The sequence below is a fragment of the Diabrotica virgifera genome, chromosome 2 (assembly GCF_917563875.1).
Source record: "Diabrotica virgifera virgifera chromosome 2, PGI_DIABVI_V3a".
Taxonomy (NCBI): domain Eukaryota; kingdom Metazoa; phylum Arthropoda; class Insecta; order Coleoptera; family Chrysomelidae; genus Diabrotica; species Diabrotica virgifera.
In genome coordinates, this window is record NC_065444.1 from 260,483,431 (window position 1) to 260,504,203 (window position 20,773).

Genomic DNA, 20,773 nt, shown 5'->3' on the forward strand with positions numbered 1-20,773 from the left:
GTACGGACCGACGGACAGACAGCCTAGGTCAAATATCTCACCTTTAGTACAATCCTTGGATTATAAGCTTTCATTTGACACCTCATTTGTCATTCTAGCTGGTATATTGACGGAGGAGTTGTGATCACAGACAGACAGACAGACAGACGGACAGACGGACGTAAATAATTCAAAGTTTTCATATTTTTTCAAAATTGGGTGAAAACAAAATGCATTTTTGGAATATATTCGGTACCTATAAAATTACATTATTTTTTTTAATATTGTTTTATATAACTCTCGATTATCTGCACACAGAACTGACCTTGTTGAAACATTATTGCATTAAGGTTTTTTTATTTACCAAGAACCAAACAAATCATAAAAAATTCCAAATTGATAGTCTAGCTTTCTCCCAAAAAAAAACATTTTTAATTTCTCTTTTGGAATTTCCTACCGCTCCACAAATCGTCGCGGTAGCATCCAATATAAGCAAAATTAATAATAAATTACAAAATTAGAAATTTTCCGTCCGAACCGGTACTTCAGTGCATTAACTGAACAACTCCCCCACTGCTCATGACCAGGGATTCCCGAAAACATATTTATGTTTCGCGGACCTTAAGAAGGCATTTGACAGGGTCAAATTAAAGGATGTTATTCATTTATTGTACGCCAGTGAGGTATCTCTAGGAATAATTAAAACGATCGAAAATATCTACCAAAGCAACGTAATAACAGTAATAGTAGAAGAAGAATTAACTTTCCGAGTTGAAGCTGGCAATGAAATAAAACAGGGGGATTTCCTGAGTTCTCTATTGTTCAACCTGATCATGAATGAAATAATATACAAAGTAAGTGCTAAGAAAGGGTACCAAAGGGTAGAAAAACAACTTAAAATATACTATGCAGACGATGCAAAAGTAATATCTCAAAGTGAAGATGATTTACAACGTATGCTGCACCAATTTAATATAACCGCCTGAAAATTGAACGTGTTAAGTTAACGTCCCCAAAAGAAACAAAATGCATGGCTGTAACAGCCAATTACTAAGATGTAAATTAAACCTGTAGGGTCAGATAATAGAACAAGTGATGGTGTTTAAGTATCTAGGCATCATACTACCTAGCTACGGAAAGCTTGAAACGGAAGTGAAAGAAATGAATGGCAGAATTTACAAAAGTCATCAGACCAATAATGACACACGCGGCAGAAACACGACCTGACACAGAGAGAACAAAAAGAATGCTAGAAACAGCAGAGGTGAAAACCCTTCGAAAAATCGATGGCAAAACACTATGGGACAGAGCTAGAAGTACAGATATGCGACCGAGATGCAAGGTGGAGAAGAGTAATAACTGGGTAAGAAACAGAAGAGTAGAATGGAATGACCACTTAATGCGAATGACAACAAATAGAGCAGTAAGGACGGTGAGAGACGGTTCCCCAATAGGAAGACGATCAGAGGGAAGACCACGAAAACAATGGAACGACAACTTATTGGAGGCACATTGAAAAAACAAAAGTCATGTCTACGCAAAAAGAAGAAGGAGAAGAAGAAGAAAAAAATGCGTTTCTGGAAAATATGTGGTATCTGTATATTACGTTATCTTTTTAATATTTTTATGTATAACTCTCGATTATCTGCACACAGAACTGACCTTGTTGTAACATTATTATGTTGAGGTTTTTTTTATTTGCCAAAAACATTCGTCGGGCTTTTTGCTTTTTAGTTGGAACCAAACAAATCATTAAAAATTCCAAACTGATAGTATAGCTTTCTCCCAAAAAAAACATTTTTAATTTCTCTTTTGGAATTTCCTACCGCTCTACAATCCACACAAATCGTCGCGGTAGCATCCAACATAAGCAAAATTAATAATAAATTACAAAATTAGAAATTTTCCGTCCGAACCGGTACGTCACTGCATTAACTGAACTCTCCCCACTGCGCATGACCAGGGATTCCCGAAAACATTCGCTTTTAGAAACCATGCGAAATTCTTCCTTCAGTTTTCGAGTGACTGTGAAAGAGTAAAGTTCATTTATCGAGCTACTTTTCGAATACGAATGCTTTTTAACCGACTTTTACCCTGTGTTTGACTATTTAAGTGCTTTTTTACCCTATTATCGTGTCGTAACGAACGTTTATAAAGTGACAATCAGTTTTCCCTTTAACCACATTGAACAAGAACTTACAAAAATGTCTAAGCAACAAAATTTTCCAGATACAAGTGCTTCATCAGCCAGCGAAGACAAAAAGGCTATCTACTACGAATCCTCCAAGACTGACAGCGGGTTCATATCGGGAGAAATATCCGAGGAAATCCTAGATTCGGGTTTAATCGAAGACGTCGACAAACCCCTCAACACCACAGCTTCTTTTACCGAGGAAGAGGAAAAGAAAGTTGAACCCATGCTTCTGGACAGTGGCGTGTGCCTTACGGAGAGCTTTTCCAAGATAAGCATTAAGGAAATCGAGTCTGGAGTGAACGATCTGAACAATCCGACGAAAAAACCAACGGCACCTGTTGATTCCTTTACCAAAAAGCAGGTCAAGCCTGCCGAGGCTATTCCATGGAAGATCTACTACGAGCAAGATGAAGAAGGAGACACGTAAGTAGAATTTCTGTACTTTCCAAAGCTGAAATTAATTGTAATGTAATTAAAATGGCCTTTGTTTGGGTTCAAGAGGTTAGGCAACCGATTCGATATTAAGTGTTACTGTTTTATTCATAGGCGTAACACTAATTGTTATTGGGTTACTTGGAAAATTAATATTTACTGCCCCATATCTCAATATTTTTCACGAAATTTAGCATTTAATTTTCTGATGACATGGTTGAGTTTCATTCTGTATGGATTTGATGCAGTAATTATATGTATTCAGTGTATTCTGCATGTTTTAGTCTTCGAATAGGTCTGAAATTTTGCTTTCTTTGATTACATGGTGTTTGTGACTAATATCACAACGTTCAAACACCGATATAATGTGGAATTCGTTGCTATATAACCCCCTTTTTGTTTTATCTATTTACGGAGGTCCTGCAGCCTCTGCCTCATTTCGATCTCCACCTTTTTTGGTCGGTCCATTCCTCCTATCTTTCATTATTCCTCTGATTCCTTCTATTCCTTCATTTTCTAATCCATGGAACATAGTTTAAAGCGTGTTTTAGCTATCCTTTATCTTTTCATTTGCATTACATGCCCGTACCATAAAAGCTGTTGGGATTCTATTGTATCTGCGCCGCTATTGTAAATCCTTCCTGTTCTTCTTACATCTTCATTTGGATGTGATCATGTCTGGATATCCAATACGCTTTTCTTAGATAGTCCATTTCTACTACTTACTACTTCCAGTTTTTTCTTCTCTTTCATCTTCATTTGCCAACATTCAGATCCGTAAGTATGTCAAAATTGGTGTGTACAACAATTGTTGTACATACGGGTTTTTCCTTTTGTCGGTATATATTGTACATATTTTTGTGTTTTCCCATTTGGAATCTGAGATTCCTGCTTTTATGGAATGAGTAAATTCCCACGTGTGACATATTTCCAGCAATTCTGGGTTGTGTTAATACTTCCAGCGATTATTTATATATTGTGGTTTGGGTTGACGAAGCGGTGGTTTGATATACCCGCCAATATTATTTTGTTTAATCCATGAGTCACAACAATACCCAAAATACTTGTTTCTTTGGTGAGTAGGGTATGATTTAAGTCGTAGTTCCCGGTACTTCATATTTTATCCGCTTTTACCTAGTTTCACTGGAATTCATTAAGAACTCATCAAGCTTTTGTCGACCCTTGCTTATAACAATGATTTCAACCGTTTGTTACTGAATTTCTTTAGTATTTTGAATCTTTTTCTTTCTAATAGTATGGGGATTATTTCTTTTGTCTATAAATTTTCGTTTTACGTGTATCCATCTCAGGTACTTAAATTTTGTTCCTCTTTTGTTTGATGTAGACAGTTTTATCTTCATCATTATTGATTTTTAATGGTACCTGTTTTGATAAGAGTTTCCGGCTGTGAAAAGCTGGTATTTGTGGAACAGTCTGGACTAGTCCCTAATTTTGTCTATTATCTAGATATAGGAATATTTATGGTGCTTATCAAAAAAGTTGAGTGAACTTTGTCAACTACACAAGTTGACCTTAACATGAATGCCTATTGGAGAATAATGATTGGAAAATTTAATTAGTGTTTAATAATAGAAATCGGTTAATAAGTGTTTTTTTGGAACATTTTTTTGTTAATTGATGGTTAGGGAGTCAACATGATAGCCTAATTTATCTATCGGAGTATGTTTTCTATCTGTTCTGTTCTTTTTTGTTATCTCTTTCAATAGTTTCATTAAGTAGTTCACACTGAATCTCTTACATGACAAAATAATTAGAAAAACTTATAATAAAAGCGGAGATAGTGTATAGTTCCACACCAGAATGAAGATTCCATCTGCCGATTGTAATCTGACATGCTTTCTGTGACAGGTGTCAATAGAAACATGGCATTCATGTTGTCTGAAGACACAGTGTCAAATCATGTCTTCAGGTCTTTCAACCATGAGTTCTGACGTCTCCCTAGTGATCTGTTGCCCTGTACTTTACTTCCAATGATCATGTTTTGATCTGATATCTCTGACGTCTTGGAATGCTCAAATCTTTTTGCTTTAAAATCCTTGGTTTTGACTAAATTTTACTCCTTTTTTATTTGGTATTATATTAGGTTATGTCCATCAGTTTCATTTGAAGCAGAAATCAATGTGAGATCAATTTCTGGGGTCATATGTGTCTCCTTCAAAAAATGAGATAATATTCATTTCTTCTTCTTCACGTAGCATATCAGAATTATCAGATGTTGGCGATCACCATTGCGAAGGCTTCTCGATCTTCTGCATTTGATATCGTGAGTTCATTCACGAATGTTCTTTAACCAAGAAACTTATTTTCTTCCTGCTCTTCTACTGCCCTCTATTTTGCCTTTAAGGATCAGTAAAATTATATATTCTTTATCGATTTCCTTTCACTGTATGTCCCAGATAATACTCTCTTATCTTTGTTGACTCTCCTTAGTACTTTTTCATTAGTTTTTCTTGCTGTCCAGGGTATCTTCAGCATCCGTCTATGAATTCACATTTCTTCTTTCATAAACATTTATTTAATATAACTATCTAAATCCCTCAATTTATTATCTGTCTTTTGGTTGTTGTTTTATTTTCCTAAACAACTACATTGTTTTTGTAAACAACTACATTGTTTTTGTGTGTGTGTGTGTGTGTGTGTGTGTGTGTGTGTGTGTGTGTGTGTGTGTGTGTGTGTGTGTGTGTGTGTGTGTGTGTGTGTGTGTGTGTGTGTGTGTGTGTGTGTGTGTGTGTGTGTGTGTGTGTGTGTGTGTGTGTGTGTGTGTGTGTGTGTGTGTGTGTGTGTGTGTGTGTGTGTGTGTGTGTGTGTGTGTGTGTGTGTGTGTGTGTGTGTGTGTGTGTGTGTGTGTGTGTGTGTGTGTGTGTGTGTGTGTGTGTGTGTGTGTGTGTGTGTGTGTGTGTGTGTGTGTGTGTGTGTGTGTGTGTGTGTGTGTGTGTGTGTGTGTGTGTGTGTGTGTGTGTGTGTGTGTGTGTGTGTGTGTGTGTGTGTGTGTGTGTGTGTGTGTGTGTGTGTGTGTGTGTGTGTGTGTGTGTGTGTGTGTGTGTGTGTGTGTGTGTGTGTGTGTGTGTGTGTGTGTGTGTGTGTGTGTGTGTGTGTGTGTGTGTGTGTGTGTGTGTGTGTGTGTGTGTGTGTGTGTGTGTGTGTGTGTGTGTGTGTGTGTGTGTGTGTGTGTGTGTGTGTGTGTGTGTGTGTGTGTGTGTGTGTGTGTGTGTGTGTGTGTGTGTGTGTGTGTGTGTGTGTGTGTGTGTGTGTGTGTGTGTGTGTGTGTGTGTGTGTGTGTGTGTGTGTGTGTGTGTGTGTGTGTGTGTGTGTGTGTGTGTGTGTGTGTGTGTGTGTGTGTGTGTGTGTGTGTGTGTGTGTGTGTGTGTGTGTGTGTGTGTGTGTGTGTGTGTGTGTGTGTGTGTGTGTGTGTGTGTGTGTGTGTGTGTGTGTGTGTGTGTGTGTGTGTGTGTGTGTGTGTGTGTGTGTGTGTGTGTGTGTGTGTGTGTGTGTGTGTGTGTGTGTGTGTGTGTGTGTGTGTGTGTGTGTGTGTGTGTGTGTGTGTGTGTGTGTGTGTGTGTGTGTGTGTGTGTGTGTGTGTGTGTGTGTGTGTGTGTGTGTGTGTGTGTGTGTGTGTGTGTGTGTGTGTGTGTGTGTGTGTGTGTGTGTGTGTGTGTGTGTGTGTGTGTGTGTGTGTGTGTGTGTGTGTGTGTGTGTGTGTGTGTGTGTGTGTGTGTGTGTGTGTGTGTGTGTGTGTGTGTGTGTGTGTGTGTGTGTGTGTGTGTGTGTGTGTGTGTGTGTGTGTGTGTGTGTGTGTGTGTGTGTGTGTGTGTGTGTGTGTGTGTGTGTGTGTGTGTGTGTGTGTGTGTGTGTGTGTGTGTGTGTGTGTGTGTGTGTGTGTGTGTGTGTGTGTGTGTGTGTGTGTGTGTGTGTGTGTGTGTGTGTGTGTGTGTGTGTGTGTGTGTGTGTGTGTGTGTGTGTGTGTGTGTGTGTGTGTGTGTGTGTGTGTGTGTGTGTGTGTGTGTGTGTGTGTGTGTGTGTGTGTGTGTGTGTGTGTGTGTGTGTGTGTGTGTGTGTGTGTGTGTGTGTGTGTGTGTGTGTGTGTGTGTGTGTGTGTGTGTGTGTGTGTGTGTGTGTGTGTGTGTGTGTGTGTGTGTGTGTGTGTGTGTGTGTGTGTGTGTGTGTGTGTGTGTGTGTGTGTGTGTGTGTGTGTGTGTGTGTGTGTGTGTGTGTGTGTGTGTGTGTGTGTGTGTGTGTGTGTGTGTGTGTGTGTGTGTGTGTGTGTGTGTGTGTGTGTGTGTGTGTGTGTGTGTGTGTGTGTGTGTGTGTGTGTGTGTGTGTGTGTGTGTGTGTGTGTGTGTGTGTGTGTGTGTGTGTGTGTGTGTGTGTGTGTGTGTGTGTGTGTGTGTGTGTGTGTGTGTGTGTGTGTGTGTGTGTGTGTGTGTGTGTGTGTGTGTGTGTGTGTGTGTGTGTGTGTGTGTGTGTGTGTGTGTGTGTGTGTGTGTGTGTGTGTGTGTGTGTGTGTGTGTGTGTGTGTGTGTGTGTGTGTGTGTGTGTGTGTGTGTGTGTGTGTGTGTGTGTGTGTGTGTGTGTGTGTGTGTGTGTGTGTGTGTGTGTGTGTGTGTGTGTGTGTGTGTGTGTGTGTGTGTGTGTGTGTGTGTGTGTGTGTGTGTGTGTGTGTGTGTGTGTGTGTGTGTGTGTGTGTGTGTGTGTGTGTGTGTGTGTGTGTGTGTGTGTGTGTGTGTGTGTGTGTGTGTGTGTGTGTGTGTGTGTGTGTGTGTGTGTGTGTGTGTGTGTGTGTGTGTGTGTGTGTGTGTGTGTGTGTGTGTGTGTGTGTGTGTGTGTGTGTGTGTGTGTGTGTGTGTGTGTGTGTGTGTGTGTGTGTGTGTGTGTGTGTGTGTGTGTGTGTGTGTGTGTGTGTGTGTGTGTGTGTGTGTGTGTGTGTGTGTGTGTGTGTGTGTGTGTGTGTGTGTGTGTGTGTGTGTGTGTGTGTGTGTGTGTGTGTGTGTGTGTGTGTGTGTGTGTGTGTGTGTGTGTGTGTGTGTGTGTGTGTGTGTGTGTGTGTGTGTGTGTGTGTGTGTGTGTGTGTGTGTGTGTGTGTGTGTGTGTGTGTGTGTGTGTGTGTGTGTGTGTGTGTGTGTGTGTGTGTGTGTGTGTGTGTGTGTGTTCACAAAGAGGGGATGGCATTAGCCAGGCTATTAATGGACGATAAAAATTTTATGTGTACAGGGTGAGGCAGATAACTGGCCTATTAGAAATATATCGAGAACTAAAGGCAACAGAATTATGAAAATTGGTATGAAGGGGTTTGGAAGAGTGATCTATAACCGGAGTGATCCGGTTATACCGGAAGTTGCTTATAACTTCGTTTTTTAAATGGGACACCCTGTATATTTTACATTTTTGGATTCTCCTCGAAGTCTTCTTTCTTAAAATATGAGGTTTTGTAATATTATACAGGGTAGTTTAAAAGATAATTACCTTTTTTTCTTACTTTCTTAGCAATATTCACACCCTGTAGAATTGTAGTAGTTTGACATGAAAAACTCTATTTATGTTTAAATGATTTTTAATATAGTCTACTATTGTTAAGAATTGTTAGTATAGCTAATTTTTTAATTTTAGTATACAGGGTTGGTCGAAACTCAGAATGAGTATTTTCTGGGTTTTCTTAAATAGAACACCCTGTTTTTAGTATTGTAATGAAATGATATTTTATGGTACTTTTTTATTTCTTAAGCATTCCCTATACCTAACTTCTTTTATTTGTGCTTAATTGTTAATTTAACCAACAATCTTAACTACGTATTTATTTTGGTAGCTCGACCATTATTGCTAATTTTAAGGATCAGTCTAGATTAATATTTATTTCCGAAAAATTATTTGTGATATAACCAACCGGCCAACCTAATAAAATTTCACGTATTTTTTGTTACAGTTAATATTTGGCTTGAATCACCAATAACTCACAAATTAAAGCAGTTAGGTATAGGGAATACTTATAAAATAAAAAAGTACCATAAAATATCACTTCCTTACAATACTAAAATACAGGGTGTTCCATTAAAAAAAACTCATTCCGAGTTTCGACCAACACTGTATACTAAAATTAAAAAATTAGCTATACTAACAAGTAATAACAATAGTAGACTATATTAGAAACCATTTGAACATAAATAGAGTTTTTTCGATGTCAAACTAATACAATTCTACAGGGTGTGAATGTTGCTAAGAAATTAAGAAAAAAAAACGTAATTATCTTTTAAACTACCCTGCATAATATTACAAAACCTCATATTTGAAGAAAGAAGACATCGAGGAGAATCCAAAAATGTAAAAATATACGGGGTGTCCCATTAAAAAAAACGAAGTTATAAGCAACTTCCGGTATAACCGGAAGTAGGAAATAGATGAAAATATTTTCTTTAAATAGATCACTCTTCAAAACCCCTTTATTCCGGTTCTCATGATTCTGTTGCCTTTAGTTCTCGAGATATTTCTAATAGGACTTTTATCTGCCTCACCCTGTATACATATGTATTATATACATGCATATAAGATATTTCTTTATTAATAACAACACCCTATAACGTTTTCCTTGAATATTTTCCTCTACAATCAATTGGAGCAAGTTGTACCTATCTCGACGTGTAATATGTCAGAGATATTCCAATTTTCTTGTTTTGATTGTAATTAAGATTTCCATTTCTTTATTCATCTTTCTCAGAACCTCTTTGTTTGTGACGTGTTCTGTATACAGCTCGAATGATTCCAATTTTTTCATTGATGCAGCATTCAAGGTCCAAGCTTTCATTCCATAAATCAAAGTCGAGAAAACGTAGCACCTAACTCTTAGCTCCAACTTCAAATCTCGTGAACAGAGCACTGTTAAAATTTGCTCTAGCCTTTTCTATTCTGATGTTGATCTCCTGGAAGTAATCATTTGTGGAGTTGATCATTGTTCCAAGATATGCATATTGGACTACTCGTTTAGCATTGGTGCCGTTAGTGTTGGAAAATTCTCGAGAATGAAAAATCGGAAAATATTCCCGAGAATATTCTCGAGAATATTCTCGATATGAAGAATTTTCTGAGAATGAACCCCATGACGCACTTAAGAATATTGTTGATGAAAAATAGGGTTTTAAAAATCATGATCTTATATACAAAATTATGAGACGAAACAACAGGGTTCTTTGTATATAAAAAATACAAAAACAACGGAAAACACAAAATTTCTTTGATAAAAAAATGAAATTTTCTTCTTAACAGCAAATAATCGATGTGGCATGATAAAAGATGAGACTTCAGATTCAGAATCTATTTCTATCATTAGCTCATCCTAGTCATCTACAATCTGAATTTCAATGTACTGATGAGTTGTGGGATTTTGTTTTTCACGAGTGGCCAGCTCAGACATGGATTGGTCTACGTCTAAAGCCCGCACTTCACTCTCGCCGAAGTCGATCGAGGTTCAACAAGTACGAGAGTGTAGACGGCCACCTTGTGTAACTTTGTCTAACTTCGTTCTACTTCCGAAATCTGTCGGTCTGGTCAAAGGGATCTTTGTCGGTATCGCACCGCTCTTTGTCGGTGTCGCACTTCGAACGAGTGTGTAGAGAGGGCACTTTGGACTTCGGTCAACTTTGGCGAAGTAACTTCGCCGAGAGTGTGGAGCCCGTTTAACAATTTTAAATTGTGAGCAATAAAAGTTACCTTACGAGCCCGTTCAGCAGTGAGCCGGTTTCTTTTAGAGGAGTGGATAAAAAAAACCATAAGTACTGAAACTTCTTTCAGTCGCTGCACTGGATAAAAGCATGCTTAATAATATATCAACTACTATTTTAGTTAATTTTGTTCCGAAACATGTACCTTTTCACCATATGATTAAGTCTAGTTTTTCAATTGATTTTACAACGTATGATTTTCCAAAAAATCCCTCCTTAGACCGATAAAGTGCCAAATCTGCCATTATTTCAGCGGACTCATCACCATATTTTAAAGTTGCTAAAATTATCTACAAACTCAGTTTCCTCAACTTGTTCTTCTCTGCTTAAATGAACACCATTCTAAATATTTGCACGTTAATATTGCACCAAAACAATAAATATTGACACTGTTAACACCCTTGCTAGTGGTTCATAGGATTGGCAAAAACAATATACCTACATATTTTTTAAATTATAATAATTTGACCCGTATCTAGTTTTTATTTTTGTTTCGGTTCTTGAAAATATAGAAAAATTTTGGCGAGAATATTCTCGAGAGAATTTTCTGGCCGAGAATATTCTCTTCTAACATCACTAGGTGCCGTTTATGAAAATATTCTCGTTATTTCTTTCGAGTTTTCGATATTCTCATAAATTTTATCTTCTTGACGTTAATTGTTAGACCGTATTCTTGCCCATACTCCACTATTCTGGTCACCAGCCTCTGAAGATCTTCAGTATTTTCTGTAAAGATGACAGTGTCATCCTTCTCATATATCCAATGTAGTTAATGAACACCCCGTTTACTTTTATTCCAGCTGTTTCACTCTCAAAAATCCTTTTAACGATCTCTTCCGAATAGGCATTAAAAAGAAATGGCGGCAATATTCATCTGATATTGTTTTCTTGCTCTGTTTTGTTGTACTGTAATATTTGAATTCCGTAGACATCAAACTAATGTGGTTAAATTCGGAAGTGTCAAGTTGCTCAATTGCTCTATCTTTCTTCCAAGTTGCTCTAGTATAATGCATAATAATATGTCCCCGCAGCCGAGATCCAAAGGTGCTGGAACTTGAACACAATGCACGTGGGTTCAATCCCTAATAGAAACTTTTATTTTTTTTATACATTTTATGATTGTAAGTATATTATTATATAATTTTTTTTAAGAAAATACGTATTTAATTAAAATTTTTCCAACAATTATTGTTCAGAAATCATTTGTGGCATTTTTCAATGTGTTTGTGTGTGTTTTATTCTGTTATAAGTATAATTTCTTACGTGCGTACAAAGTACACACACACATTCTTTGTTTTAATAATACAACAATTCATCTTCAAACATGTTCAGAAGGATGAAGCTGAAGCACATTAAATTTTCCATAAAAATGTGTCGAATAAACAATACCACGTCGAATTTTCCTTGAACGAAATTTTGACATAGTCGAAATACAAACGAGATGAGTAAGTCTGGTTACATCCGCGAGATCTGCATAGGAGACGGCTTGTTAGACCTTAAGAATATTATTTATAAGTAGCGAGTCTATTCTTAGTTGTCAACGGCTAGATACCGATGTTATTTCTGGCGACACACATCGAAACTATTTAGGTTCTGGTATGGCATCTACAGTCTACTAATTCTCTATTGATTTAAAGCGATTCTTATCGAGTGGTTGTTTGTATTCAAGTATAAAATTGTTAGTTTATTATCTTATCGTAGCTGTTCCTCTTCTTTTGTTGCTATTTTACCTAACTCATGTTAAATTTGTAGTATATTCTTACTTTCTACCTAAAATCTGTCTTTATGTTGCTGTTCTTCACAGGATTCCATTCAAACTTGCCGTATTATATCCATTTCTCAAGATAAGTGCTCTAGCCAGAGCTACTGTTAAGTCTGATTATCTTCTTTTATAACTATAGGTATAATTTATTCAGAAGAGTATCATATGCGGGGTCGATTTTCCTAATTACATTTGCCCATCCCATAAGTTTCTTCTTGAATCATACCAATATCAATCGCCTTTACTGACATGATCTGCTTAAGCGTCTTCCTTGGTCTTCCTCTCCTAGAAACCAACAGGTCGGCAACATTTTCAGCTCTGCACAGTTCTGTTAAACCAGGTTCTGAGGTTCTATAACCAGGATGTTCTTCCTGGATCTCGATTTCCAAGTACTTTTCATTACAAGATGGTTTGTAGGAGGACATAATATGTAGTATTGTTCGTTTGATTCTGAGATTTTATGGTGGTCGGTATCTCTAGGTTCTTCTTCATTATTCTTAGAACCTCTTCATTGGTGACTAGGTTAATCACAAATGGGATCTTAAGTATTTTCCGATATAGCCACATCTCAAATGCTTCAATCTTCTGCACGTATATCTTCTTTCAAGGTCCACGCTTTTGTGAAAAGTTTCGATATATTTTTTCAGATTGGAGATAAACGCTGTCTCGTAACCAACCAGACATGCGTATACGTCTATTCTATTGATTAGGATTAAATTTCCAAATGATTTCAAAAGGAAATCTTCACATTTAGATGAAGAGGAGACAATGTATCAAATAGGAACAAGCATAAATATCTTGTTTTACTTTCTTATTGCCTTATCCTCTAATGGTCTCATGGACAATTTATACAAGGCTTCTAAAGATATCTCTGTTTGATATGGGATAGTTATTTTATCTGTTGTATTCTGTTATCATGCCGCTTGTTTGAGATAATAATTCCATTCAAATAAAAATATGTTAGGTAATTCTGTAAGGGTCTATTAGCTTAATAATTGCTTATCTTCAAATTCTGCTCTATACAGGATAAAACAATAAATCATAGACGCAATTCTTTACAATAATTATATAACTCATAAATTTCCATTTTTATGAAGGAATGTCTATTTAAATGATTATGTATGCAAGTTGAGTAATTTGAGGAATTTTTATGTATATTTTTAAGTACGTTCACATTCACTTTGGAGGTTAAAGGAACAAAGTCTAAGATACGTCGCATCATCGTCGAAAAAAACGGCGATCTTTAATCCTAGTCCGGATCTGCCTTCATCAGTATGTGGAGCTAGGATTTCTCTTGAAACAGACCAAGAATTTTCGGAATTCCCAGCTAAAACAGTCGGCATTGTTTTCGATCGTTGATACATAATTTGTTTTACTCAAAAGTTGTTTGTTAACTTGCTTAACAGTTCGTTTATTTTTTGAAGTTAACTCATACTATACTTAGTTGTGACATATTCACTTTGTTTTTTTCCTGATTTTCTGGAATTTCAAAACTACAGAGAACCACAATTTACTGGTTTTTGGCAAATATTGCAAGATCATAGATTTGTGTTTTTATATCCATTATAAAAAATGGACTACAATTTAAGATGCGGTGCTAACCTGAGCATGATAAAGCATCCAAAAATGGAACAGGGGCAAACCTATCGAGAAAGTTGAAACGAATATCTACTTATTGGAGATAAACTTACACCTCCATATATTTAAACACTTATTTCTTATCAATAACAGTAATAATAACAGCAATACAGGCCTTAGAGGCCCTTGGCTTCTATAGTCTTGACTAGATTCTTCCACATTGTCAGGTTCTTTACTTGGTTCTCTCCAGTCCCTTCTTCCTATTTCTTCTGTCAGTCCGGACGGTATCAAACCAATTTTTTCGTGATCTCCCTCTTTTTTCTTCCTTTGTTCCTGCTTGCAAAAATTTCAGGACGTTTCTTTCTCTTGACATTCGTAAAACATGTCCCAACCATCTAACTCACAGTGTCCTGATTTTCTGTGTTGTTTTGGGTCTCTTAAACATCTCCATTAGCTCATGGTTTGTTATTTTATGCCATTCCCCGTTCTTCTTTTTCCTCTTCGTCTTTTGCCCTTTAATTCGTCCAATTTTGAACATAGTTTTGAACATAGGCTTCCCCCAGTTTCCTCCATTCTCTTATGTTTTGTGCTTTCTGTCTCCAGTGTGTTTAAGTCAAAGTCAAACTTTTGTTGTATACGTAACCTACACCACAGGCGTAGCCAGGTTTTAGTTTCGGAGGGGGTTCAAAAAAGCAAAACGACTAAAACTACATAAAATAACCTTTATATTCATAATAAAAATTTGAAATATGTTAATATCTTAACTTTTCGGGGAGGGTTTGAACCCCCAAAACCCCCCTGGCTACGCCCGTGACCTACACCTACATACCAATATAATGGTATGCGACCTGCTATTATTCTTAAGAGGATGGGTACGTATTTTCGGCTGCAATGCTATTCAAATGGGGATTAATTTTTTTCGAATCCTGAGAAAACTAATAAGTATTTTTGAAAAATTTAAACGCAGAATGAAAGATTACGTTATTAGCGATAGCCGAAAGTCCTTGAAAACTTCTATAATTTTTATTTTAATAAGTTACAGGGGTGAAAAACCAAGAGAAAATTTAGTGTTATTTTTAATTTCAAATATCTCATTCAAAATAAACTTTTTATTTATTCTAAGGGACTTTCGGCCCTCGGTAATAATTTATTCTTTCATTCTGCGTTTAGATTTTTCAAAAATATTTATTGGTTTTTTCAGGATTCGAAAAAAATTAACACAATGCCCGTGGTAATATTTTCCAAATCTATCTTTTTCATACAACGCACTCAGTCGAATAGAATATTGTCAGGATAATGTCAGTCAGACAGTGACAATCAGTGACAATTTTAAATATTTGACATGAATCGGGAATATTTCGAGTTGTTGATTAAATAATATTGATATATAGTGTATTTGATAAATAAAATTAATTTTTCTACAACCGTGTTAAAGATGAAATTTTTAGCACTCCATACGAGCGTTAAAAATGATACTTTAAGGCACTAGTGCTTTAAAAAAATTTTAAGGCACTGCAGTTCGTATTGACCGTATATGCAATTTTGATGTAATGTCAAAAAAATATAAAATTGGAATGTCAGTCAAGTTCAAGTAAAAGCTTTTGTAGATATTGTCCTGTAATTACGTTTGTAGAAAAAACATTCTATGATATGCGTGTTAAAAAGTACATTTTTAAGGCACTCATGTGAATTGCAGAACTCGCTTTCGCTCATTCTGTAAACTTTCACATGAGTGCCTTAAACGTGTACTTTTAACACTTATATCATAAATAACTATTAAGACGTGAACTTTATAAAAAGTTATTTACTGTGTATTATTTATGGAAGATAGAAGCAGAGAATACATCAAGATATATTCTATGATCCAAGTATTTTGTTGTTAAAGATGTTCAAAATTGTAAGCGTTCCATAGTAACAATATATTATTAAAAAATCACTTTAACACTTTTCCTCTTTTCTCGATTGAGTATTAGATTTTGTTGTAGGTACATATAAATTATTACAATCACTGAATACATAGTTAGTGAAAAAATTATCACATTTATTAGCTGAATTAATAATTTGCAATTATAAAAAAAAATAATAGTTATCCAAGAACATTCAAAAGCCATCTCTTTAAGTTAGTTATGACATTGTCAAGTAGAATGGCATTCTAGTAATATTTACATATCCATACCAGTGTGAATTTTACTACACGTAATTTGCCATGTAAAGACAGAAAAGGTAGGGATAGCCGTAAAATATTTGCGAATTATGTACCCAGGGCCTTAAATAGAGACTATTATCCATGATGCCTAACCTCATACCCAAATTAACGTTACTCTAAAGACAGCTTTATAAAAAAAAAACTTGATTTCTTTACAGACATCTTCACATGGCGATCGCCCAAGGATTCCTCGAAGTGGCCGTAGCACTGATCCGTGCCGTACCCCATCCGAAGCTCCTAGACACCGCCAACGACGACAACCAAACTCCCCTGCACCTTGCCGTCGAGACAGGACAATGGAGGATCGTCAGATGGCTCATCGTGGCAGGTGCGACGCCCTCACCGAGGGGGCCTCAAGGTGATTCACCCCTTCATGTAGCAGCACGGAAGAATGACAGCAGGAGCGTGAGGGCTATTATCGAGCCCGTTCAAGTGCAGGAGAGGGACCAGCTGGCTCTCAGCTATCCAGGACATTTGTACGAGACTTGTGATTTTGATCAATGGAATTTCTTAGGTAAGTGTTAGATCAAACATTTCAAATTAACGGTGGTGGCGTTTTTAAAACTTAAGGAGATACATAGGTCTTGCAGGAAAAAAAACTTTCAAATAATTGTATTCTAAAAACCATTTTTCTTTTAATTTACGCATAGAAAACTTTAGCATTTGAATAAATTATAAAATTTTCATCTAAAATATTGAAAATTGTCCATTTTGTCCTACAGTTTTCCTCGTCCAGCCTTTTTGGTTTAGGCAGAATATTTCGGTGCTGGTTCATCTCAAATCAAAAATTTCCTTATAGTTTATGCCTTTGGCTTATGACAGTACGAAGGAATTGAAAAAAAACTGTACCTAGTTCAAAGTTTTGGAATAAATTTAAATTAATTTTCGTGTCATATCTTTTAGCATTCTTCCTATTGATGTGAAAATCCCTTCATTCAATCACGAAACAATACTATAATGATGAACTGTGAAAAGTTTTAGCAAAATAGGTCAGTTCGTTCCCAAAAAATCGTGCCTACTGCACGGAAAAACAAATTTTCTTCTTGTTCCAAATCTCCTCAACTCCCGTAATATTTCTCGAATTTACTTCGGTGTGAATGCGCTTGAAGTTACTATTTTTATGTGCAATAAAAAAATCGATTTTTTGAAAATAGAAATCGATTTTTTGAAAATAGAAATCGGTTTTTTGAAAATGGACAATTACAAAAACAAATCATTTGGAGAATAAATCATCAGAAATAAGCTGAAATGTTCGGTTTCGTTTCTCAAACACATTTATCAGAAATCGTAATGATCAGATGCAATGTGGTTAGATTTCACCCGTAACAAAAATATTTAAAGTTATGACGATCCTTTAAATCGGCTATTAAGATTGTTAAACCAATCTACTGACCGCAGAGAAATACCAAAAAGATTAGGGATTTTACCTGTTTAACGTAAAGGGGCGTTTAAACACAGCGATAAGTCCAGCAACTAGTTGTGATGACAAGTTGCTGTGATTTGTTGAGGTTGAAATGCTGTTTAGACGCTGCGATAAGTTGACCACAACAAGTTGAAGAGGGGACCATTGTGTACATTAGACCCTTTTAGACCCTTCAATGAATTATAACTAGTTTTCATCGTAAACAAATAGATCCTGTTACTTTCAAAATATAAAGGTTGGGTATGTTATACAGGGTATTTACAAAGTTATAACCAACTTTATATGAAAATCGTAACAAGTTCAACTCACTGTATAAATAAAAATAAGCACAACGGCAATGGTTTATTGATGCCATATTTTATTTATTGTCAAAATTTTTAAAAATGATTGATATTGCTAATTTACTTTATATATAATAAAGGGTGAGTTAAAACTCAAGTAGCTAGGTACATTATTTTTTCAGTAAAATTTAAATGGGATACCCTGTATTTTATATCACTATTAAAAAGTACCATTACCGTACTTTAATTTGTATACAACATTCCCTATTCGTCTGTCTACGCAAAAGAAAAAGTAATTAAAAATGCGTGATCAAGGGATCAGGCACGTCAACTTCTGTCGGTTTTTCAACAAAAGCTTTGATGGTTCGCAATACGTATTTGGACGGGTTTGCGAGTGGTTTGTTGATTTTGGAGCGCCTGAGTTGAAAATATCAACAAAAAACATTCATACATTAAAAATTTAACTTTGTTTCTGGTGAAGCAACACAGTTGGAAAAAGCAGCTGATATAATATTATAACTGTGTCTCCAGAAAGCGAAAAAGGTAACGCACAACTTGGAAGAATCTATAGTTTTCTAACTTCGCTTCTGGTGAAGCAACAGGGTTGGAACAACCAGATATATTATAATTGTGTCACCGGAAAGTGAAAAAGGTAACTCACAACTTGGAAGACCCTATAGTTTTCTAACTTCGCTTCTGGTGAAGCAACGAGTTGGAACAAGCAGATATATTATAATTGTGTCACCGGTAAGCGAAAAAGGTAACGCACAACTTGGAAAAACCTATAGTTTTCAGGGACTACCTTTTTCGCTTTCCGGTGACACAATTATAATATATCTGATTGTTCCAACTGCGTTGCTTCACCAGAAACGAAGTTAGAAAACTATAGGCTCTTCCAAGTTATTCGTTACCTTTTTCGCTTTCCGGTGACACAATTATAATATATCTGCTTGTTCCAACTGCGTTCCTTCACCAAAAACCATGTTGGAAATCTATAGGTTCTCCCAAGTTGTGCGTTACCTTTTTCGCTTTCCGGTGACACAACTATAAAGCGTCGTTTAAACACAACGACAAGTCACAGCAACTAGTTGTGATGACAAGTTGAAACGCTGTTTAGACGCTGCGATTCAATGCGATACCGCCTTCAACCCAACTCCAACTTTGATAAGTTGTGCGATGCACCGTTTACACACAATGATAAGTTGCAACAACTCGATTGACCTTGATAAGTTGTTTGATTTATCGCTGTGTTTAAACGATCCTTAATATATCTGCTTGTTCCAACTGCGTTGCTTCACCAGAAACGAAGTTAGAAATATATAAGTTCTTTCAAGTTGTGCGTTACCTTTTTCGCTTTCCGGTGACAATAATTATAATATTCTGCTTGTTCCAACTGCGTTGCTTCACCAGAAACAAAAGTTAAATTTTTAATTTATGAATGTTTTTTTATATACTGATAACGATTTCCGAAGTGAAACTCGAAACGTCAAGTAAACTTGATTTCAAACTCGAATTGTGACTTATGTCCAAATAAAATAGTAAATCTTATTTTGTATTTCTCACGCCGGTAAGAAGACAACAATGAAATGACCTTTTCTACATTGGTCCGCATGTATATTTTTTATTTCAGCTTCGAGATGGATGACGTCACTAGTATGTAAATGCCAAAAAATCATAATTTAAAAATATGTCCGGATTTTTTAGTCGTCGGTTTACGAAATAATGAATTTATTCCATTTGGTTTTGCCACACTGTAGAACGTAGAACTAATAATAATTATTAAGTTACATAATATTTATTTAATTATAAAATTGCATAAAGTTATAAATTTAAAAAGCCATCGTCGTCATCTGAATAGGGAATCTTACTGATTCAAAAACAGCTTTCTTTGAAACACTTCAGATATCAGGACATCGAGATTCATTTTTCGGAAAAATAACAAAGAGTGCGAGCGGAGAAATCAAACTTGTTTGGTTTCGCTGTTTTGCTCTATGATTTCTGCCACTATGTTATCGAACACCCTATGTAACATTCTAATTAATTTTATAAATGTGAATCTAAAAGTTGGCTACAATTTTTGTTATTAACTTTTATTGCTATCTATTACTATAACGGATCTACGTAGCTTTACCCCACTAATCAATCACCCTGTACATTATTTAATTATATATGTAAATAAATTCTAATACGGTAAGATTCTCCTAAATTGATACGACCCAAGTCCAATGATAAATCGCTGTACCGTTTAGACACGACGATAAATTAAAACAACTCGATCCTTGTGATAAGTTGATACCAACCTCAACCCAACTCCAACTTTGATAAGTCGTGCGATGCACCGTTTACACACAATGATAAGTTGCAACAACTCGATTGACCTTGATAAGTTGTTTGATATATCGCTGTGTTTAAACGATCCTTAAAGCGTCGTTTAAACACAACGATAAGTCACAGCAACTAGTTGTGATGACAAGTTGAAACGCTGTTTAGACGCTGCGATTCAATGCGATACCACCTTCAACCCAACTCCAACTTTGATAAGTTGTGCGATGCACCGTTTACACACAATGATAAGTTGCAACAACTCGATTGACCTTGATAAGTTGTTTGATTTATCGCCGTGTTTAAACGACCCTTAAGAGATGAAGGATTGTAATCATTAAACAATTTCGAGAGGTACTTGTAAAGTTACAACGTGAATTTATTTTTTTTTTGTATCAGATGCTGTGAAATTTTTAAAATTTCTTTTTTAATAATTCTTCGATTTGTTTTCTTTGTTAATACTGATATTTACATCTTTCTTTCTCCCCTTCCTTATACCCTTTCAAGTGTCGGATTTGGGTTTAGTATAACTACATAATTCACCCATCTCTTCCATTCTTTTCTGTCTTGTTCTATTAATTTCATTTCTTCAAGCGTTTTCTGTTTAATTTTTCCCGCATCTACAATTTGCTGTATCCCTTTTTTTCCTCGGTGTGCCTTTTTTCTTTTTTGTAATATTCCTTCTTTCGTGAATTTTTGTTGTTAGTCTACTAGGTTTCATTCTCATCAGATGTCCATAACAGTTTAATTGTCTCTTTATTATTTTGTTCATTATTGGTTAATGTTTAGTTATCCCTCTTATTGCCTCATTTCTTATTCTGTCCCATTTGGTCTTTCCGGCTATAGCTCGTAGATGTCTCATCTCCATT

General features: G+C 36.1%; 1 protein-coding gene across 1 annotated transcript in view; it reads left to right on the forward strand.

Moving 5' to 3' along the window:
• Positions 1–1,980: 1,980 nt before the first annotated feature.
• The window catches only part of LOC126880581 (NF-kappa-B inhibitor cactus), a 51,169-nt gene continuing 32,376 nt past the window's right edge, over positions 1,981–20,773 (forward strand). Inside the window, exons 1-2 of the mRNA XM_050644529.1 lie at positions 1,981–2,596; positions 16,037–16,392. Of these exons, the coding sequence (XP_050500486.1) occupies positions 2,184–2,596; positions 16,037–16,392 (769 nt within the window). The 5' untranslated portion in view covers positions 1,981–2,183. The remainder of the gene's footprint in view (positions 2,597–16,036; positions 16,393–20,773) is intronic.